This window comes from Carassius auratus, chromosome 14 (assembly GCF_003368295.1).
Source record: "Carassius auratus strain Wakin chromosome 14, ASM336829v1, whole genome shotgun sequence".
Classification (NCBI taxonomy): domain Eukaryota; kingdom Metazoa; phylum Chordata; class Actinopteri; order Cypriniformes; family Cyprinidae; genus Carassius; species Carassius auratus.
In genome coordinates this window covers 33,465,229-33,489,029 of record NC_039256.1, presented here as the reverse complement: position 1 = coordinate 33,489,029, position 23,801 = coordinate 33,465,229, and the positions used below count along the sequence as shown (strand labels likewise).

Sequence of the window (23,801 nt, the reverse complement as noted above, 5' to 3'; positions counted from 1 at the left end):
AAAATAAAATTACTAAAAACAGATAAACCTTTATTTATAATAGACTAAAATAAAATAAAATAGACTTTGCGGAATGGGAGGATGCTGATGAAACCATGGACAGCGACGTGTAATTCCATTCCGAAATAGCGAGAGATCCAGTGGTGGAAAAGGCGATATCAAGAGTTTCCGAGATTAAGCAAAGTAACACGCCATGTGGGTTACTCTCCATTCAGCTCCCAGCGCACCACTGGAGAGGGCTTTCAGTAATTGCGGTCGCATAAATGGTAAGAGACAGATTAATCTGAAGCCCTCATCGATGAAGGACATGCTATTCCTGCACGGACTACATTAGTACTATTAGTCTACAATATTTTTTTTATTCCGTTTATTTTTAATTATTTATTTATTTTGTTAAATATTTAAAATTGGTCTATTTTGTTATTGAGGAAAAAAATTTTTTGAAAAAATGTTTGAAGAAAAGAAGGCATTTTTAAGCAGTAGGCTATAGGCTAATTTTCCTTTGAACATGAAATAAACTCTATTCTTACTTTTTTACTGTATTACTGTATTTCTATGTTCTATGTTCTAAGTTCCTTGTTCGTTCCTTTCATCCATTTAATTAAATGCAAATAAAACGAAACATTTGTTTCTTTTTTAAAGTTATATTCAACAGGGGAGCAATTGAAAAAAATAACAGAGTAGCAGGCAGAATATGCAATGGATTAAAAAAAAACGTATACTTTACTGCAGGATTTTGCAGGTGGTAGCAGGACGAAACTTGATCGTTTGCGCGGGGAGCGGGAGAAAATAACATATATTTTTGCGGGAGCGGGACAGAAAAATCCATCCCACGCAGTCTCTACACTCAAGTGCATGCTTAACCTTTTCCTGCCCAACCGAGGACCGCAGCTCTCCTTTGATTATTCCTAACTTTGAGAAGCTCCGCTCGCAAGAGTCACTGGACACCATCATGCACAGATAGATGCGCTAACCAATTTCGACATTTGGAAACGTCTGAGAAAGATTTAACGATGACAAGAGCTCGTACAAGCTCTGCTGAGTCACCGGTTTCTGAGTGCAGCAAACACAGATCAGCTGATTTTGACCGATTAATAATCAGTTAAACGGTTTAAAAAGTCTATATTGCTATAGCTTCTTATATTTGTAATTCTTGTTCTTTTATAAATAGGGTTAATTGAATTGTTTTTGTTGTGGAGTGAGGGGAACTAAAATAGATGTTTTTAAACATTTTAGACTACAGGCATTTTAGCCTTCATTATTTCAGAAAGTAATTGATGATGTATTATTTAGCAACTTACTTCTCACACGTCAAAGTTCACTTCGGCAGGTAATCCTGTCACATTGCACTCGCCATACACGGCACGATCAGCGCGAGACTTGCACCGGACCCCGCGTCTCTGACGCCTCAATTTCCGAGCACGAGTCCCTCGAGGCTTAAAAAGGCATTTCAAACGCACGGTTAACGCGCGTAAAGCCTGCTTTCTTCCTCTTCTTCTGATGTTTTATGGCGGTTGGCGCGATACAAAATATCGACATTCGTTCTCTTACTGTCTTCTGTACTGTTACTTTTGATTGGCAGAGTTTGCAGCCAATCGAAGCGCGGCATCGCCTGAAGAATGTTGCTCATTGAGCCAATTGAATGCGCGTGAGGGCGGGGCTTCCCGCAGTTTCCAATCTTTGGAAAAGTTGTGGAAAACGGAAATGGAAAAACATACGGCGAAAAGCTCGTTTCTTCTTCCCGGTCACTCATGAGATGTTTACTTACACTTTGCAGCGTTGAAGAACAAAGAGCTGCTGGTGACATAAAAAACAGAGAACAACATGAATTTAATGAGTTGTTCCTTTATTAATCGTCGCGGTGGGAACGTTTGATCTGCTCATGTTAAATGCGTCGGCTTGTGAACACGTTCTGCGTATGGAGATGTTTGTATGGAGCGCGTTGTTGCTTATCGCTCGAGCTCTTGTAATCAATGCAGCATTATCTAATGATCATCAGGAGGAATCACAGCGCAGAAAAGGTTTCTAATTTCATGTTCTTTTTAAATCTAAAAGTAAATATCTGTTAGTTGTTTTTTGGGGGGAAATAAAGAACAGACAGTAGTTTCTATTGTTTTTTTCTCTCTCAGTAATCAGGCGAAGAATCAGTTCTTTACAGCAGTACCCAGAGGACGCCATCTCAGGCCACGCCCCATACACCTTATTTGGTCAGTGGGCGGGGAAGAGAAGCACCAGACACGCTTCACAGCGGGTAAGATTTGCACTGATATCTGTCAATCACCCATCTTTCAGATTTCTGTTGTTTTTGCTGATCTCAGTCTGATCTGATGTGTGTTTCATTTAGAGCGAGACAAAGCCTTCAGCGTTTGGAGTCTCCTTCCATAAGTGTGCTCAGGTGTGATTGACTGCATGATCATAGACTGCTGTGTGTGTGTTTGTGTATAAATGAGTGTTTATTTATTTATAAATCACAACCAAAACAAAAATTTGCTGTACAATCTCTACATCAAAAAATACACAGTATTTACTTTCAGACAAGCAATGGTCAACAACATGTTATCAAAATCCTTAGTGTGCAGAACTGTAAACTTTCTTAGATTCTAGATTCATTGCACACAAACTGATATATTTTAAGAGTTTTTGTTTTAATTCTGATTGTTATGACTTACAGCTTAGGAAAATAAAGAATTCAGTATCTCAAAAAATGTGAATATTTTCTCAAAGATCAATCAAAAAAAGATTTACAAAACAGAAATATCCAAGCTCTCCAAAGCAAGTTTAAATTATGCACTCAGTATTGGGTTTGGGCTCCTGTATGAATTACTGCTTCAGTGCGGCGAGGCATGGAGACGATCTGTGGCACTGCTGAGGAGTTATTGAAGCACAGTCAGTTACTTCTCTTCTTCTTCACAATACCCCATAGATTCTCTGTGAGGTTCAGGTCAGGTGACCTGGCCAATCAAGCACAGTAATATCATGGTCAGCAAACCACTTGGAATTTTATTTTTGGAATTAGAATTTAAGAATTTTTGAGATACTGAATTTTAAACTTTCCTAAGCTGTAAGACGTAACCATCAGAAGTAAAACACAAAAACTAGTGAAATATATCAGTACTTGTGTGCAGTGAATCTAGATTATAGTATATTTTTTAAATTAAATTACAAAAATAACTTTTTTCCATTATATTCTAATATTTTGAGATGCACCTGTAAATGCACTTTAATTTAAAATGGCCTAATGACAGAGCCAGTCTGAGATGTAGAGGTAGATTATTCCAGTGAATGCTTATGAAAATCTAAGGGTAACACATATAATGAAAACAAGACTGGGCTGAGAACGGATCCTTGTGGAACTCCACTAGACAAAGGCTCCGTTTAAGAGTAATGTTGTGTGTGTGTTGGTGTATGTATATGAGTGTGTGTGTTTTTGCACTGTGTGCTGGTGTATATATTTGTGTGTGTGTGTGTGTATTTTTATATACAGTGCTGTGAAAAGGTTTTCTGCCTTTCACAGCATATTGCATCATACTTGAAAGATTCAGATCATCAAACAAATTGTAATATTATACTCTGTTTAATATTACAATTTGTTTGATGATCTGAATCATTCAAGTCTGAAAAATATGCAAAAAAAGAAAAACACAGGACGGGGGCAAAATCTTTTTCACAGCATTGTATGAGAGTGTGTGTGTGCTGGTGTATGTATATGAGTGTGTAAGTGTGTGTGCTGCAGGTGGACTCGGGGGCAGTGTGTCTGCGCAGGTGCAGGTGCGTCTGGAGGTCAGTAATCCACAGGAGGGTCGTGACCTTTCGCAGCTCTGCATCCGTGACTCTGTGTCTGGGGTCACTCTGCTGCAGACCAATGGCAGCGTCCAGGAGAGAGGCTTCCAGACCTTCAGCACAGACTCACTGCGTGGTACAAACATCACTCTGAAAAAATACAGTAGAATGTGTTTACATACTTTCAGATCAATCTGTAAATTTACTCTTTAAAATAGTAATTTACAAAAAAAATAATAATGTTAAACCCGTAAATTCAGTTGTCTTTTTTTGTGTCAAACACCATAATGATAACACAAACACAATAGTAAAATAACATGATAAACATTCATTTAACAACATGCATTGTAACATAAAACCACTATTGTTAAATCCAACAGTATTTTAATGAAACATCTTTAGTAGTATAGAGTTCAATTTCAATCGTACATATTTTTTATAGTGCATTATTTATCTTACTATGTACATGAGCACATCATAGACTTAAATATAGACAAAGATATGTCATAGACCAAATCATATTTTAGAAAAAAACAGACAAACACACAATGTAGAACACAAACATATTCTCACTGTGTGTGTGTGTGTGTGTGTGTGTGTGTGTGTGTAGCTGGCTCTCAGTATGTGGTTTTGTACAGGATGAGTGCGAAAGGAAACGGAGACTCTCAACTCTCAACAGAGATTCTCAGTCTCCCTGCGTTTCTGACCTTCTCCAACGCCACTCAGGTATCCACATCCACTCCTGTGTGTATCCGTCTGTCTGTTACTCACTGTGCATGCTGGGGTGTGTGTGTGTGTGTGTGTGTGTGTGGATGTGATGACTTGGACCTTGATGTTCCTATCATTGTTGTTTTGTGTATGGAATTTGATAAATCTGATCAATTGTATTTTAGAATGACATTCATCTGTTTGGTCCAGTCATCGCCAATTTCACTGTGAGGGTAAACCCAACTGAACAGGTACACAAACACTCTCTCTCTCTCACACACACACACACACTCCCATGTAACCAGCTGCTGTTGCTGGTGTGTGTTTGTGATCTGTGTGTGTGTGTGTGTGGCAGGCTGGTGCGGATCGCTCTCTTCTCCTCGTGGGGTTCACCGTCTCGTTCCTCCTGACTCTTCTGTTGCTGTGTCTGGCTGTGGTCAGTGTGAAGTACCTGCAGCGCAGCACACACACGGTCAGTTCAGTCCAGTCTCAGCGCTGAGTGTGTGTGTGGCCCGTCAGTGCATGCGTGGATGCAGTGCCCCTGGGAATGACTCTGCTGTTCCTTCATTTCTAGAGACACACCATCAATGAAGAGGCGGGGCCATGCGAGTGTGACATCACTGCTGCAGCCAATGAGGAGGCAGCGTTTGAAGATAAGTTTGTGGATATTGTGATGTTGGAAGATCCACAAAACATGATTCCAGTGCTTGACAGGTGTGTGTGTGTGTGTGTGTGTGTATAGGATTATATATCCTGGTGGAAAACTAAACCTGAATACACACAGACTCATGAGGATTAAAATGAGGTCACCATGGATACCAAAGCTTGTAAATCATACAGAATGAGTTTTTTTGAGAAAGTAAAAATGCAGAAAGTGCATGTGTGAGTGTGTGTGTGCGTGAGCGTGCATGCGAGTGTGTGTGTGTGTGTGTGTGTGTGTGTGTGTGTGCGCGTGCATGCGAGTGTGTGTGTGTGTGCATGCGAGTGTGTGTGTTTCAGAGTGTGTGTGTGTGTGTGTGTGTGTGCGTGAGCGTGCATGCGAGTGTGTGTGTGTGTGCGTGAAAGTGCATGCGAGTGTGTGTTTCAGAGTGTGTGTGTGTGCGTGAGTGCATGCGAGTGTGTGTGTTTCTGTGTGTGCGTGAGAGTGCATGTGAGTGTGTGTGTTTCAGAGTGTGTGTGTGCGTGAAAGTGCATGCGAGTGTGTGTGTTTCAGAGTGTGTGTGTGTGTGTGTGTGTGCGTGAGAGTCCATGCGAGTGTGTGTGTTTCAGAGTGTGTGTGTGTGTGCGCGTGAGAGTGCATGCAAGTGTGTGTCTTTCAGAGTGTGTGTGTGTGCAAGTGTGTGTGTTTCAGAGTGTGTGTGTGTGTTTGAGAGAGAGAGAGTATAAAGGTGTCTCTCTGTCAGTCTGCAGATGTCGAGTGTGTTGCGTGCGGCGGTGTGTGTGTGAGTGAGTGTGTGTGTGTGTGTGAGAGAGTATAAAGGTGTCTCTCTGTCAGTCTGCAGATGTCGAGTGTGTTGCGTGCGGCGGTGTGTGTGTGAGTGAGTGAGTGTGTGTGTGTGTGTGAGTATAAAGGTGTCTCTCTGTCAGTCTGCAGATGTCGAGTGTGTTGCGTGCGGCGGTGTGTGTGTGAGTGAGTGAGTGTGTGTGTGAGAGAGAGTATAAAGGTGTCTCTCTGTCAGTCTGCAGATGTCGAGTGTGTTGCGTGCGGCGGTGTGTGTGTGAGTGTGTGAGTGTGTGAGTATAAAGGTGTCTCTCTGTCAGTCTGCAGATGTCGAGTGTGTTGCGTGCGGCGGTGTGTGTGTGTGTGTGTGTGTGTGTGTGTGTGTGTGTGTGTGAGTATAAAGGTGTCTCTCTGTCAGTCTGCAGATGTCGAGTGTGTTGCGTGCGGCGGTGTGGGTGGAGCGAGTGCGAGTGCAGATGTTTAAGGGGCTGCTGTCTGTGCTGCTGGCGGGTGTTCGGGCGGCGGGGCGTCTGAGTGACCCGGGCGAGAGGCGTGTTCTGGGGGTCATTAATGGGCAGATCGTGGGGATGGAAGGGAAGGTCCAGGAGGAGCATGTGGCGCGGATGGCTGCGCTCGCTGCTCAGTGTAACCTGGAGACGCAGGAGGAGATGGAAACACAGCAGCGCAAACACATGAGTGAAACAGCACACGCAGAACAACTGTTCCAGCACGCACCGCTGCAGGTCAACAATCATCTCTTCCCACAAATGGATCTGAATTGACTTTATGGTTAAAACAAGAACATATATGTTTCCTATTGAATCAAGTTACTTTTTTGGTGAAACTGGCAAATGTTCAGTAAGATCATGATGTGTGTGGGATGTTAACAGGACGTGCTGGAGGTTCGTTCTCTACTGGAGAAGCTGCATAAGGAAGAGCTGAAGCGCCTGCAGAAGCGGCTCCTGGTCCGGCATGAACACGCGTCTGCACAGGCTCACAGACAGCAGGCGCTGCGCCGGCGCTTTGAGCTGCACAAGATCTTCGGTGAGGAGCTGGAGGAGGCGGCTCGGACCGGAGAGCTGGAGAAAAGCACTGCAGACCAACTCCTGATGCAGTACTACAGCCGTCAGGTGTGATGTCTGATCCCACTGCTCTGGGGTTTCTAAGTTAAAGCTTGTTCGCTGTATGTGTGGCGTGAGCTCATAGCTGCTGCAGTGGTTTCGAAGCACCTGCACCGTGAAGAACACTAAATCATCTTCTGTTTGCACTCTTTTTAGTTTAGTTGAACAAGAGACCTGACTTTGATTTCCATGCATCTGGTTTTATGAGAATATGCATTTAATAAATACAAATAACAGTTCAACAATGTCTAAGTCAAGTCAGAAACCATTTCATTTCTAACATTCTGGGAATGTTATAAATGTGTGCTGTGGCTCCACCCAGGATGCTCTGGAGGAGGTGCTTGATGTCCTTCTGGCCAATCAGAGAGCGCTGCTGGCTGAACGACACGTGCAGCGCCGCTTCCTGCTGCAGAGTTTCCAGAGTCTTCAGGCCGTGACGAGTGAGGCGTTCAGCAGCAGCGCGCGACGCATCAGAGATGCACAAACACACGGGTACATCTGACACGCTACAACCTCACCATCACACATTACATACAACACCATGTCTTTCTAAATGTCTACACTTCGTCTGTTAAAATGAGAGGATTTGTGAGCATGCAAATTTCAGCACTGCTGTAATTGGATTCTAACTTAATCTCCTCTGATTGGACACTGCTTACCAGAAATCACTAGCTATGCGTGTGATTGGTTACATTTGCGCAATGCTTTAAATGTGTTGTGAATAGAATCTGCCTATGCTTGCATATGTACATCTTTTTAAAGGGGTTATATAATGTGATTTCAAGTTTTTCTTTCTCTTTGGAGTGTTACAAGCTCTTGGTGCATAAAGAAGATCTGTAACGTTGCGAAGACTAAAGTCTCAAAACCAAAGAAATATTCCTTATAAAAGTTAAGTCAACCATGTTCTCCTAAAACACCTCGTTCTAACACGGCCCACATCTCTACGTTACTGAGTGGGAAGATCTGCAAAGCACCGCCCAAATGTTCACGCAAAGAAAGAAGTCGTAAGTTATTCTCTGTGTTGCCTCCGTCGTGTCCTGGAGACGTTGGGTGTTTCACTCGGAAAGTGAAGCTACTTGTTTGGTCTTCCAAAAGAGCACACGACTAGAAATCAGTGGTTAATTCACAACAGCTGTATCCAGAACAGTTCAACCCAAATATTCAGCGCATTTTACGAAGATAAGTGTTTCCTGCGAGAGTAGAGTACAATGCTGGTGTCTGTTTCTACAAAGTGGGGCATTTCTGACTTTGCAAGTTGTGTTGGATAAGTGTCTGCTAAATAGCCGTGTTTCCACTGTCGAGCGTAAACCGGGCATGCTAGTGCGTACTAGGACCAGTCGTGTTTCCACTGTCACTTCCGGGCGTCCTCGGGGCCAACGGCCAGGGTTTTCTGGCCCGACGAAAACCTTGGGCCAAAGCGGGCCAGCTGGGGCTAGAGGAGGAGTTATGAACAAAGAGGAGTTTCTCCGTGTCTAGAGAGCGTCAGCGCGGATCATTTCAGAAAGATAACCAGCTTTAACACCAGCATTAAAGACGTTTTAAAATAAGTTAAGCTCAAAACTCACTCTTAGTCAGCAGCAAGTGTTTGAAATAACTTGATCCGATGTGGATCATAATCACTAAACAAGGCAGAAACATTTATAAACGATGCAAAAGATCAACAATTACATTACCATAGTAAACATGGTAAATCAGACATCAGCTTCTTATTCTCTATCACAATCGTGTATTTATTTAGTAACTTATATTATCTCACACAAGCCTCATCTCGAGAGTTTAGCTCCTCAGTATCATAAAAATATAATAATGTTTTTTTGTTCGGGAGCTTTTATAAAAATAGAGATATTATCATTCATTATAAATATGACGGCTACTGTGGCTAATAAACAGAAACAGACTCGACTGAATAAGCAGACTATTTTCATGAGCGTTAAAAATAAATAAAAATAGTGTATTTATGTGTGATTAATTTTGAGTCCTGATAAATTAAATCATTATGATCAATGTATCACTTATTCTACATCGATGCTTTTGAATATGAATATTTAACAAAGCATGTGTGATCGCACACTGTGACTTATTTCTTAGTTTTGTGATAACTTCTCTTTGTTGGTGAAATGATGAGGTTGCGTGACGTTGTTCTGAGAGGCGTGTAAAGAGCGTGTTTTAGTGACGCGCAGCGGAGCTTCAAGCCCTGACTGTGGAAACACAGCACTATTCTGCCCTCGGTGCTACTGACCCGAGACTATGAGCCCCGCCGGCCGCTTTAATCCCTGACTCACACTGACCCCACACTGGAGACGCGGCTGATGATCACATGTAAGAGTAATGTGAGGACAGTCTGGTGCTTCTGACTCAGTCTGTTAGTACTTTTTCAAGAATTAGCCACTGATGATTGAAACATGAGTTTTGAGCAGTGTAGAGTAGTGCTTGTAGTTTGTTGTTCCTCCGATTACAAATACAGACATGGTTTTATGTTTATGCAGTGTGATACACAATGTGTAAATCATAATAATCATCATTATGTCCCCACTGGAAGCAGTAAACGCTCGTGTGTACTGGGTTGTACTGGTTTTGTCTCGTCGCGCCGGGACACACATCACAGTATTAGTGAGGAGCGTAACAATTCTATCACACATTCGGCCAATCACAACACACTGGATATCTGGCCAATCAGAGCACACCTCGCTTTTCAGACCGATGAGCTTTGTCAAAATCTATGCATTTCAGAAGAGGAGAAACCATAATGTACAGTTTGTGGAAAATAATGGGTTTTTTAAACTTAAACTGCATAAACACATTTCATTACACCAAACACAAAATAATGTTCTTTTTAGCAATGTCTGAAAACATTAAAATTAGTTGTTCTTGCTGCTTTTGTGCCACATATAAGTAACAATTTATATGTTTAGACATTTTATGGTTAAGATATTTATATTGTGCGGGAGTCCCGAAAATCATTTTATTCTCCCTCACACACACACACACACACACACACACACATGATCTACAATATTACTGTACTCTTATCACTTGTGTCTCACTATACACTTTTTCTTTCCTTTAGAACAGATATTTATTGTGTGTGTGTGTGTGTGTGTGTTTAGGGAGTGTGGTTTCTCCCAACAGTGTTTGGATGTTCATCTGGAGATTCTGCGGGTCAAACAGAATTTAGAAGAAAGCGTGAGTCGTGAGCGCAGCGCCATCCGCTGTGACATCATCAAGAATAGACGACAGCTGCTGTCTGAGAAGGTGTGTGTGTGTGTGTGTGTGTTTGAGCTGTGTTAAGGTATAAACCTGTTAAGTCTGACATTAAATAAGACACTTGTTGGGAACTCAGAAACGAAGACCAGGAGACTCTTGGGTAATCTTCAGCAGGATTCTTTTATTGAGAACGCTCTGCGTGGCGCTGTAGTCATCAACAGTCTAATTTGTCCTTAAGACATTGTAGTTTTTATACATTCAAGTGGGAGGGATCCATACAGTAGAGGTGGAGACCATTTAAACAAAGCATGCAAATGCAATCAGGAAGATTCCAGACACTGGCAACTTCCCAGCCTTGATCTTATCAGCGTAACAGTGTCATTTAAATACAGAGGTGCCTGACAGTATCAGAGACAAAAGGCACAGCTGTGTCTTGAGCTTAAAAAAACCAAATGGCAAGGAAGAGCACAAAGACAAAAGGACATTATCTCAGACACCTGATTTTCCTGATTTACCTCAAAATGTATATCCAAACGTTTTCAGTTCATATGCTATTACATTGGAACCTAGTTTTAACATTTTATACATTTTTAATCCCACACACTCATAAAGTATGATATAGTGAAAATGATGAAAAGCACCTCCAATTGAGCAAGAATATGCAATTTGATGCAGTGAATTCTGCTACTCGTGATGTAAACCACTGAGATGATTCTAACAGTAGAGCAGATACTGATATAAACTGATCTGAATATGAGTCTGTGCTCTATATCTCCAGTAATGAGATGAGATGTCAATGATCCGCACATATAACACAGAGACTGAGAGCTGAAGAAATAAACTCTCCTCAGAAGATGTGAGATGTTCTGGAGGCTTGTGAAGATCATTCCTCCGCTGAGGAACAGTGAAAGTAAAGCTTCTGGAAACAAACGCTCCTCAAAAGATCCTGAGGATCAGATCAGAGACTCTAAAACATGATTGATGGAGAATCAAGTAAAGCTGAGCTGCTTCAGTCCAGGAAGAGTTCATCTGGAGATATTACTGACCTTATTCTGACCTTTACTTCATCACAATCAGGAGAGATTAGAGCTGATCCACCATCTGATCTGGACACAGGCTGGATCTGGTGGCTACGGTGACCTCGGAATGAGAGAAACAGACTAATATTAGCGTAGATGCCATTCTTCTAATGATGTAGCAAGTGTGGGAAGTGTAAAACACTCTGAAGTCTCAGTCAGAGACAGAAGACATGAGAGACTGAGTGTGACAGCAGAGGTTGATCGTGTTGATCGTTCGGAGGTCTGTGGTTGTGATCGTGTCTCTGTATTTGTCGCTGGAGCAGGTGTGTGAACACTGGCATCAGCTGCAGGCGGTGAGCGCTTCCTCTGATGTCACGGTGGAGCAGTACCTGCAGAAATGGACCGAAATCCTGATGTACCAGAGCAATGAACTCTCAGAACTCATCAATCACCTGGATGAAGAGACGGCAGGCAGGACACGCAAGGTACTGTGGGATATGAGCGTGCTGCAGGAGTGAGGTGTGTGTCTGTGGTGTGACTCCTGTGTGTGTGTGTGTGTGTGTGTGCAGATGAGTCTGTGTGTGCTGCAGGCGTCACTGGCCGAGCTGAAGGTGCATGTGTCTGCGTGGTGTCCAGGAGCTGCGCAGCTGCTGCCGCAGACGGAGCAGATTCAGGAGCGTCTGCAGTGTTTGGGGAAGGCAGCGTCCCGCGAGCTGCGATCCGCTCAGAGCTGCATCCGACAGCATCAGCAGCAGGAGCTTGATCAGCAGCGCAGCATCAGAGACGCCTTCTCACAATACTGCAGGTCTGCTTCACACATCAGTACTGTTTTTATTAGGAATTAGACATTTCTGTACTTTTGCATTTTTATTTCAGTTTTATTTTATTAGATAGACTTAATAAAATTTGGTAACATAAGGGTTTAAGTTGAAAGTAGGTAAATAACTGTATTTAAGTAACTGTATTTTGAGACAGTAAATGTTTATAACAAACAGTGGTTTGTGGCTTTAGTTTACTACAGTAACCCTGGACTGATGCAGTTTAGTTCATCTGAGTGGTAACACACGAGACGTGTGTGTGTGTGTGTGTGTCAGCTGCGTGTGTGCGTGTGTGCGCTCTCTCTCGTGTGAGCAGAGTGTGCGTCTGCAGCTGGAGTGTGTGAAGGCTGCGTGTCGTCTGGATCGCTGTCTCGCTCTTCCACACGCTGTCTGTGAGCTCAAACAGCACGACACTGACCCCAGTGACCCCACCGTGACCCCTACAGAGGAGGAGACGGAGGTGAGCGCTGTGTAGAGCAGTGTGTGTGTGTGTGTGAGTGTGTGTGTCTGATGCCTGATCTGCACCTGCAGAGGTCAGAGGTCACAGAGCTGCAGTGTTTCCAGAGGCGTCTGCAGGAGCGTCTGCAGCAGAGCGACACACGGAGCGACGCGCCGCAGCGGGTGAGAGCCGTCACACAGATCACATGAGCAGCACACACTCGGAGCGAGAGTGAAACACCTGTGTGTGTGTGTGTGTGTGTGTGTGTGTGTGTGTGTGAGGCGTGGCACGAGGCGAGTGTGTTTCAGGAGCAGCAGCTGCGTGTGTGTCAGGAGTGTGTGGCCGTGTTTGTGGCGTCGCTGCAGTGGGAACATGCAGAGAAGAAAACTAAAGTGACGGAGACACACACAGCCCTACTGCATCTACAAACACTCCTGAGACCAGAGATACTTCACACTGACATCACACACACCATCAACACACACCGGCTGGTGAGCGCACACACACACACACACACACACACACACTCTGACCTGTCCTGCACGTCAGTGTTTGTGCAGTTTTATCTTCTCTGTGTTGTTCAGTTGTGCTTTAGTAGTTTTTAAAGTGCTATAAATCAGCAGAACAGATGTTAATATTCTACTAGAATGCTGGATCTCATCCAGATTGATGCGATCAGTTCTTCAAAGAGGTTTGTTCACACAGAAATTATAGTTCTGTTATCATTCATTCACCCTCATGTCGTTCCAATCCCATAAGACTTGAGTTCATGTGTGATCTAGAAAACATGGTGAAATTCTACCTTTTTAGTTTAGATACCATATGAAAGCTGAGTTCAAACCCTTTGAAAGCTTGAACATAACAAAAGTTATGGCTGTCTGAAGTTGGCTCATAGTTATGATTTTCCGGAATGTAATTTTGAGAAAAGCTTCTTCTAGTGAACGATCTCTGTCTGTCAGAAGCACTATACTCCATCATTACACAAACAGACTGACATTACCCAGAAGAGGACCGTTCTCTGTCTGTCATGATGTGCACAGTCTCTGAACGTCTGATCACTCCTGTGTTTGGACGGCACTAATAGTGTAGCTTGTAGAAAACCTGTGCATATTACAGACTGGCATCAGACTCCTCTTTTCTCTCTCTGAATGTTAATGGCTCCACCATATCATGATATTAAAATTAATTCATTAAATAAAACTTTGCGTGCAGGACTGGCGGGTTGATACACCTCTATTATACATGTTGCTTGATTTATTTTGATAGGTTAGCTGTTTTTGAGTTGTTAAGAGAAAGCAGCGTGTTCTTAACATGAGAGAAACAGTCTTTTCTGCTCGCTGCAATAAATCCCTGTTTTTCTGCAATAAGTGAATTTCGCCAAGATATTTTTAGAGATGATAGACAAGATCTTGTAGAATTATAATTGATTGAAACCCTAATTTTGACAAGAGTTACAATCTACTTTTCAAATTTCCTGAGAACTTCCCAGCATGCATCATATATGTAAACTCAACTGAAGATATTTAATGAAAGCTGCGCAGATTCTGTCCTTCTTCGAGCCCAAGTAACCAAAAATATTCACTAACCCTAAGATCATAAAAGCACTGTAAAATTAATCCTCATGAATCAAGCTCTTTAACTCAAATTTTAGAAGATTGCTTTACATGATGAACCGATTTAATTTAGGTTTTTATTCACATAAAATCACCTGTTTAGCCTTTATAGTCTTTTAGGATCTCTCTTTTGCTTGCCTGGACTTTCATTATTCTCGTTTTGATTCTGATGTTCCTGTCGAGTGTCACGAGTGAAACCATCTCTGTCTCTGTCGAGGCTCTTGAGGAGGCGGAGCTCCGGCTTCAGTGGGAGGAGTCAGTGGATGGGCGGGTCTGTGTGAGCTCAGATGATAAGGATGATGATGAAGAGGAGGATGTATTCATGGTGGACGGTGGAGTCGCGGCTGTCCTGCAGGAGGCGCTCTTCAGGAGGCAGCGGGTGATTGACAGGTGCAGCTCACCATTATACTGATTATTTGTGTGTTGCCCGGTTCACTCCTGCTGTTAACATCCGTCTCAGCTGACTCTGTTACATCAGATTAATTCCTCTGTTGTAAAATTCATCATTATTCTTGTAAAGCAGGTTGTGTAGAGTCAGAATCAGATTCTACATACAGATGAATGACAGACAGACAGAGACTCACGTCGCTCAGGGCAAACACACAGTAAGAATCTCTGTCTGTCAGAAGGACTGATGGACCAATCGTCAATAACTCTATCAATGTCATGCTCCCTGACAGCGGATGATTGACAGCTGAGTGGGCGGAGTCAATGCTGATCATCAGTGTAACAAGACAGGAGTCACTGCATAAACTACTGAGACTAGCATTATAAGCTGCTTTTTTGTTTGTTTGTTTTCTTTAAAGGTTAGGTTCAGCCAAAAATTGTAATTCATCCATCTTCTACTCCCCATCGAAGCATCCAAGGTGTGTGTGACTTTCCTCTTTCAGAATAATCCATTCAGAGTTATATGAAATATTGTCCTCTCTCTTCCCAGTCTTTTATGGGGGTGAGCGGGTGTTTGTTGTCAACAGTTGAGAAGACGTGAAATAAAGTGCACAGATCTGTAATACAACGTCCCTCACACGACTCCTGGGGGTGAATAAAGGCACCCTGTAAGATTCAAGATTCAAGATTTTTATTCGTCAAATATTTATATATACAATATTTATAAATAATTATATATAGCATATATAACCAGCAGTGAAATGTGAGTCCGGTCGGCTCCATGGACAGTGCAATTATTAAAGAAAACAACACAGATGAAAATATACATAAATATAGCTATGTAAGAATGAAATAAAAGTAAACAATAAAAATATAAGAATAAAATATAAAAAGATTGTAGAATTAAATATAGAACATAAAATAATGTGCATGAAAGTAAACTGTAGTCTTAAATATTAAGATACACAGGGATGTACAAGAGGCAAATGTGCAAACAGGGTGACACTGTCAGTGTGTCTATGTGAGGTAGTGAATGATGAAGATCTTACTGATAAAGTGAACATTAAGTGGAGGCATGAAGATGTTAAGAGGCTGGTTTAGAGTTTAGGAGTAAGTGTTTACCAGATGGCAGCAAAGTGAAAATATGATTACTGGGGTGGATGGAGTCCTTGATGATTTTAACAGCTCTACTTCTGCAGCGTTTGAGATAGATGTCCTGCAGAGAGGGAGAGCAGACCCTGAGATGCACTCAGCTAAGCGCACAACTCTCTGCAGGGCTTTGCAGTCTTGACTGGAGCTGTTCCCATAACACACTGAGATATACTGAGTCAATACACTTTCTATAGCCCCAGAATAGAAAGTTTTCAGGATTGCTGGTGAGACCCTGAATTTCCTCAGCTGTCGCAGATGGTACAGTCTTTGCCTGGCTTTATTAACCTGTGTTTGAATGTGTGTAGTCCAAGTCAGGTCCTCCGAGATGTTTACACCAAGGTACTTGAAGCTGCTCACCCTCTCCACAGGTGTCCCGCTGATCATAAGAGGAGTATAGGGCTGCTGCTGTCTCTTCCTGAAGTCCACAATCAACTCTTTAGTTTTACTCACATTCAGAGAGAGACAGTTGTCCTGGCACCATGATGTTATTTTCCCACCTCATCCAAGTATGCGGTCTCATTATTGTTGTGAATGAAGCCCAGAACCACAGTATCATCAGCAAATTTGATTATAGATGTGGAGCTGTGGGAAGACACGCAATCATGTGTGTAGAGAGAGAAGACCAGGGGACTCAGGACACAGCCCTGTGGGACTCCTACATTCAGGGTGATGGAGCTGGAGGTGTACTGGCCTACTTTCACCACTTGAGGTCTGCTGGTGAGGAAATCAAGAATCCAGTCGCAGGGTGAAGAATTCAGTCCGAGGTCTATGAGTTTAGAAGCTAGCTTTATGGGGACTATAGTATTAAAAGCTGAGCTATAGTCAATAAATAGCAGCCTTACATAGTTCCTGTTATTGCTGTCAATGTATGTAAGAGAAGAGTGCAGGATGTGAGAGATGGCATCATCGGTGGATCTGTTTGGGTGATAGGCAAACTGAAGAGGGTCCAAAGTATATGGTATGGAGGAGCAGATGAAGTTTTTAACCAGCCCCCCAAAGACCTTCATGACTATTGATGTGAGGGCAACTGGACGATAGTCATTCAGACAAGAGGGTTTATTGTTCTTAGGCACAGGGATGATGACCGATTTTTTGAATGAGGTGGGAAGATGTACCGATGTAGCAAGAGACTCATTAAAAATGGATGTAAACAAACCAGCGAGCTGATCAGCGCAGGACCGCAGAACACGGCCAGAAATCCCATCAGGTCCGGCTCCTTTCCTTACATTCACTCGCTTTAGTGCCCTCCGAACCTCGTCCTCCGACATGGTGATCGCATGATGATCTCTGCTCTGACTGCTGCTTCCTGACGCGCTGATCGACAGACTCACTCTGCTTAGATTGCTTTCAAAGCAGCCGTAGAAAGTGTTTAGCCTGTCAGCCAGCGACGGATCTGCTCTCGCCTCTGCAGAGGATTTATTTCCAAAGTCACAGTTGGTCCTCAGTCCTTGCCACATGCGTCGGGAGTCATTTAGCTGGAAATGTGACTCTCCTGTATCTGTGTTTGGTGGCATTTACTGCGTATCGGAGAGCATAGCACGATGCTTTGTACTCGCTCATGTTTCCTGACAGAAGACCGGTGTTGTAAGCAGCAGTGCGTTTGTTTAATGCTGCACGGATTGATCTGTCCACCCACGGTTTCTGATTTGAGAATGTCCTCATAGTTATTGTATCCATAGCTTGTTAGGCTAGCATGTTTACAAAGCTTAATGCTACATCCGTGAACTCGCTGACATCAGATGAACTTGTCACCACCCTCTGCACCGGGGGATCCTGAACGAGCCTATGTTTATATTCCGGTGTCAGGTCAAGTCACCTTTATTTCTATAGCGCTTTAAACAAAATACATTGCGTCAAAGCAACTGAACAACATTCATTAGGAAAACAGTGTGTCAATAATGCAGAATGATAGTTAAAGGCAGTTCATCATTGAATTCAGTGATGTCATCTCTGTTCAGTTAAATAGTGTCTGTGCATTTATGTGCAATCAAGTCAACGATATCGCTGTAGATGAAGTGACCCCAACTAAGCAAGCCAGAGGCGACAGCGGCAAGGAACCGAAACTCCATCGGTGACAGAATGGAGAAAAAAACCTTGGGAGAAACCATGCTCAGTTGGGGTCAGTTCTCCTCTGACCAGACGAAACCAGTAGTTCAATTCCAGACTGCAGCAAAGTCAGATTGTGCAGAAGAATCATCTGTTTCCTGTGGTCTTGTCCTGGTGCTCCTCTGAGACAAGGTCTTTACAGGGGATCTGTATCTGGGCTCTAGTTGTCCTGGTCTCCGCTGTCTTTCAGGGCAGTAGAGGTCCTTTCTAGGTGCTGATCCACCATCTGGTCTGGATACGTACTGGATCCGGGCGACTGCAGTGACCCTCTGATCTGGACACAGACTGGATCTGGTGGCTACGGTGACCTCGGAACAAGAGAGAAACAGACAAATATTAGCGTAGATGCCATTCTTCTAATGATGTAGCAAGTACATCGGGTGTTATGGGAAGTGTTTCTGGTTCCGATTTACCTAATTAATGCAGCCTAAAAATCCTTTAACTGATTTGGATATTAAAAGCATATTAGTATGTTATGTGTATGCCAGGTTAAAGAGATGGGTCTTTAATCTAGATTTAAACTGCAAGAGTGTGTCTGCCTCCCGAACAATGTTAGGTAGGTTATTCCAGAGTTTAGGAGCCAAATAGGAAAAGGATCTGCCGCCCGCAGTTGATTTTGATATTCTAGGTATTATCAAATTGCCTGAGTTTTGAGAACGTAGCGGACGTAGAGGAGTATAATGTAAAAGGAGCTCATTCAAATACTGAGGTGCTAAACCATTCAGGGCTTTATAAGTAATGAGCAATTTTTTAAAATCTATACGATGTTTTTGTTGGTGTTGCCGCTGAGCGGCAGATAGAATGGGCGGCGAATAATAGATAAATGTTCCTGATGAGGCGAGAAGGAGCGCGACAGAGTGGAGATATTCCTGGGGTCACACCATTTCTTGTTAATCATGAAACAAACTCCTCCGCCTTTGGATTTGCCGGCCTCGGCTGTCCTGTCCATCCGTAAAACAGAAAAGTTTTCAGACGGCGTTACAGTAGCGTCCGGAACAGAGGGCGTGAGCCATGTTTCAGACAAACAAAGGATGTTACAGTCCCTAATGTCCCATTGGAAACTTATCCTGGCTCTAAGATCGTCCATCTTATCCTCCAGAGACTGGACATTGGCCAGCAGAATGCTCGGTAAAGGAGGGCTGTGTGCTCTTTTCCTCAGTGAAAGTGACTGAAAGTGACCCATACTCAGAATTTGTGCTCTGCATTTAACCCATCCGAAATGCACACACACAGAGCAGTGAACACACACCCGGAGCAGTGTTCATCATTTATGCTGTGGTGCCCGGGGAGCAGTTGGGGGTTCGATGCCTTGCTCAAGGGCACCTAAGTCACTACACCCACCTACAATTCCGTCCGGCCCGAGACTAGAACTCACAACCCTTCGATTGGGAGTCCAACCCTCTAACCATTAGGCCACGACTTCCCCCTGTCTGACTTCCCTAAAGTGTCCTGAAACAGGTCAGTGAAGCGGTGTCCAATGTCCAAAAGTGTTTCTTTGTCGTAAATGATCAGTGCAGAGGTAATGTGTGTAAAAAGAGAAAGCAAAAGTTGGTAAAAAAAAAAAAAGGAAATAAAAACATATTCTAAGCGGAGCGAGTCAGCAGAAGTGAGGAAAACATTTGATATCTGGATTAATATCTTACAAAAACATGGATTCTCTACAGGGGGCCTTTATTCACCCCCCAGATGTTATATTACAGATCCTCGCACTTTATTTCACGTCTTCTGAACTGATGACCATGAACACCTGCTCACCCCCCATTGAAAGACTTTGAAGAGCAAGGACAATATTATAATATTTAATATAACTCTGATTGGATTATCCTGAAAGTCACACACACCTCGGATGCTTCGAGGGTGAGTAGAAGATGGATGAATTTCATTCTTGGGTGAACCAAGTCAGTTTTATGAATGTGTAGACTGGTCAAATTTGAGTTTGAAAATTAATATTAACATCTAGACTGAGATCCCATTTACACTGAGACAGATCTTAATATCAGCTGTAAACAAACCATGAGGTGCAGACACACTCTTCATCATCATCATCATCATGTGTAGATTCATGTGGAGATACTGACCGTGTGTGTGTGTGTGTGTGTGTGTGTGTGTGTGTGTGTGTGTGTCTCAGAGTGCTGCGGAGGAATCAGACACTCGAGCATCAACAAGATCAGCTTCAGCTGAAGAGACTGCAGACGTACTGCGAGCAGGTCAGCCGTCCGTCCGTCCGTCTGTTCTGTTCTGTTCTCAGCTCGTCATCACACATTCTCACGGACTTGAATAATTATTTAGGATAATTGTGAGTCTCCTCATCATGGATGTCAATCTATACGATGTTTGATAGGGAGCCAGTGCAGTGTGGACAGGACCGGGCTAATATGGTCATACTTCCTGGTTCTAGTAAGAACTCTTGCTGCTGCATTTTGGACTAGCTGTAGTTTGTTTACTAAGCGTGCAGAACAACCACCCAATAAAGCATTACAATAATCTAACCTTGAGGTCATAAATGCATGGATTAACATTTCTGCATTTGACATTGAGAGCGTAGGTCAATCTCATTTCAGTGAAGTTACTATTAAATTGTAAAGTAAAAAAAATAAATTAATTATTTTACACTTCACAAGTACTATCAATCAACTTAATTACGGTTAATTTTCTTAAATAAGACATCCTTGATGACGTACACAGCCTACAAATGTGACCTCTGGAGGAAAATTAAACGTATCAATTATCTGAATAATTAAAATGGTCAGTAATTAAATCATTTCATAAGTTGAATGAATCCACTTATTTCACAGCAATTTCAAATTAGGGATGCTGTATTTAATATGGAACACAGTTTTGACATGGCAGATTTGTGAAATTTAATGTTATGAACAATTTTGATATTTTAGAATTTGACATTCTGTTTTCATGGTATATAATTCATTATTCATTTAATTATATACTTTTATGTAACCATTTCATTAAGTGCTTTGTCATTTATTATAGATTTCATCTGTGGATTTCATACAAGCAAACATGTTACGTGTGTGTGTGTGTGTGTGTGTGTGTGTGTGTGTGTGTGGGCATGTTTTTGTGACATATCAGGACACAACTCTGTATAATGACATGGGTATGACACAGGTATTACAAGGAGAGGGTGACTTATGAGCACATAACCCATGTCCCCATTTTTCAAAACACTTATAAATCATACAGAATGAGTTTTTTTGAGAAAGTAAAAATCACAAAGTTTCCTGTGAGGGTTAGGGTTAGGTGTAGGGTTGGTGAAGGGACATAGAATATACAGTTTCTACAGAATAAAAACCATTACACCTATGGGATGAACACACTTTACACAAAAACAAATGTGTGTGTGTGTGTTTCAGGATCTGGAGTTTACAGCAGCGTTGGTCAAACAGTCTCTGATGTCTGTTCCTGATCTCCACAAAGTCCTGCGGCTCCTGCTTCCTACAGTACCTGAAGGAGAACTGCTGTCACTCGTAGATGCACTAGGACCCAGAGCAGGGTAACACACACACACACACATGCAGCACACACAGGTGTGTGTCTAAAATGGATCTGTCTGATCTGAATCATGACTGTGTTGTCTTCTGTAGAGCTGCTTACAGCTGAAGCTGAGTGTGTCTCATATCTGATGACTTATGATCATGATTACTGTTGATTTTGACCCGAAGGGAATCAGGAAGCTGCTCATCTCTGGCAGACAGACTGAGACATGACGTGCTGAGCAGAAATCTGTCTGACGCTCCTCGAGACAGAGACAGGTCAGTCTCACAATCTTTAGAAACACAAACCAGTGTTTGAGGCATTAACATAGACACTGACTACAAGAAGAAGAAACACTGAGAACATTCCCTGCGAACTCAGATTGTCACACACCCGCTTCATCCAGCTGTCACGGATCACTCCCATCATGCCATATGTTGAGTGTGTGCGTGTATGTGTGTGTATGTGTGTTCCTCAGGTTCCTCAAGAAGCGTCAGAAGCTCCTCGACAAGCTGTTGTCTGGAGCAGGACGTTCTGGAGTCGCTGAAGAGACTCAGCGTAGACGCCGCCGCAGACGAGAACTTCCTGTGCCAGAACCTTCCGAGGAGACCATGTTAGAGCCTGAGACGAGGGGAGGTGAGGAGGCGTGGCCTGAGACGAGGGGCGGCGATGGGGCGTGGCCCGAGACAAGGGGTGGCGAGGAGGCGTGGCCGGAGATGAGGGGTGGCGAGGAGGCGTGGCCTGAGACGAGGGGTGGTGAGGAGGCGTGGCATGTTGGTGTGGCTCAGGACAGTCTTGTCTCTATGAGGGATGGTAGTGAAGGGGTGTGTCCTGGGGGCGTGGCAGCAGCTGAGGGGGCGGGGTCTCTGGGCGGTGCTCAGGACAGTCTGGTGTCTGCGGAGGGGCTGTTTGTTTTCCACTGCGTTCCTCCTGCAGCCCAGCAGCACACGCAAACATCTCACTCACGCAAGAAGAAACGCAACTTCCTGAACTTCAAGAAGAGCAGTGTGGCTCCCCAGCCAAACATGTGACACTACATTGCAAAGCATCATGGGACTGTAATTGAGTCTTTTGTGTATCTCTTGTTCTTTTATCTTCAGCGGTACAGTGTCCAGATGTGAGTGTTTTTCCTTCACAAACATTCACTCAAATGATCAGGTCAGAAAGATGCATAAACAAAAAGACCTTTGACCTGTAGTTTACATTCCTTTTTATTAATCAATAATCTTTTTATTTTAATCAACCATGATAATTAAAAAAAGGGACATGGAATAACTTAAAACTGTTTTATTTCTGACACTTGCACATTTGTCTGCCATTTGATTTTGTTTTATATGAACCAAAGACTCTTTGTGAAGGCATCCTTTATTTAAAAGCTTTGAGAAATATCATTAACTCTTCACAGACGGCTGAAACTGAGTGGATCGTTGGTCAGTGAAGCTCAGAGCTGCTGTGCTTCTTCATCATCTTCATCATCTTCATGTTGCTGTTGTTTTGTCCTTCACAGTGTTTATTTGCAGCTGGTTTATCAGAAACCGAACGCCGCTGCGGCTTCATCCTGACAGACAGAGAGATGCTATGATTGTGTTCACATTTATTTAACAAAGATGACATCAGTTACAAACTGATCAAGACTTTAAATCAGACAGACGTACTTTTCTCTGTTGAAGGCAATGAAATCTTCTGCCAGCGAGTCTAAACTTCTTTGCACGTGCGTCGGCTGAGAAACAGACATATTTCATACATCAAACTGATGTATTAATAATGAGACCATCAGACTCAAGGTAATGTCTTTAAATACTCAGAATCATTCACTCTGAACCGAATGACTTTCTTTCTTCGGTCTGATGTCTCACACTGGACAGTTTTCAAGCTTCAGAAAGGACACAGATTACCTTTAAAACGTCTGATGATGATCTGTGTGATTTAAATCATGATTCACTGATCATCGTCCTCTGTTCTGTCACCGACTCCAGATGAATAATTGAACATGATTACAATGCAGGTCTAAATTCACACTTTTACGAATGAAATCCGCAGAAAGCCTCAAATAAGTGAAGTCAGAACTATAAATGTTGCATGCACTGCAAAATATGAATCTTTTCTTAAGTATTTGTTAAGTTTTGTTATCCAGTGCAAATGTCTAAAGATTCTTAATTCAAGATACACTTCCTGGAAAAGAACAATTAAGATAGAAAGTCTGTTTTTTTTGAGAAACTCAACAAAATTAAATGCATAATAATTATAAATAAAAAGAAAAACTACCTTCCTGTGAGTTGTTTTTCTTTTCAATTAAGTGTTTTTTTTTAAGCTTCAATGTATCTTAATAAAAACTGAAACGTAGATGTGGACCCTTCAGCAGCTCTAGAGAAGATCATATATAAGAGGGTTTACAGTCTTCTGTAGAGCCGTGTCACAAGTGAAAGTGATTACTTAAATGACTAAATCTTTGTAGAGTTTTTCTTCTTGTTTATTTTCTGTATTTATATAGCCCTACAGAAATAAAGTTGACTTCTCTTGGCAT

The 23,801-nt window shown here is 42.7% G+C and overlaps 1 protein-coding gene across 1 annotated transcript; it reads left to right on the top strand.

The window, feature by feature from the left end:
- The first annotated feature begins 3,733 nt into the window (after positions 1-3,733).
- On the top strand, positions 3,734-23,798 carry LOC113114362 (limbin-like). The gene is made up of 19 exons (XM_026281276.1): positions 3,734-3,916; positions 4,391-4,506; positions 4,674-4,739; positions 4,844-4,960; positions 5,063-5,202; positions 6,348-6,672; positions 6,820-7,059; positions 7,373-7,542; positions 10,158-10,302; positions 11,597-11,758; positions 11,843-12,078; positions 12,368-12,551; positions 12,623-12,712; positions 12,812-13,021; positions 14,361-14,533; positions 19,917-19,995; positions 21,157-21,296; positions 21,466-21,555; positions 21,756-23,798. Exons 2-19 carry the CDS (start codon positions 4,420-4,422, stop codon positions 22,306-22,308), a joined length of 3,207 nt encoding a protein of 1,068 aa, XP_026137061.1. The 5' UTR covers positions 3,734-3,916; positions 4,391-4,419; the 3' UTR covers positions 22,309-23,798.
- The last annotated feature ends 3 nt before the right edge of the window (positions 23,799-23,801 follow it).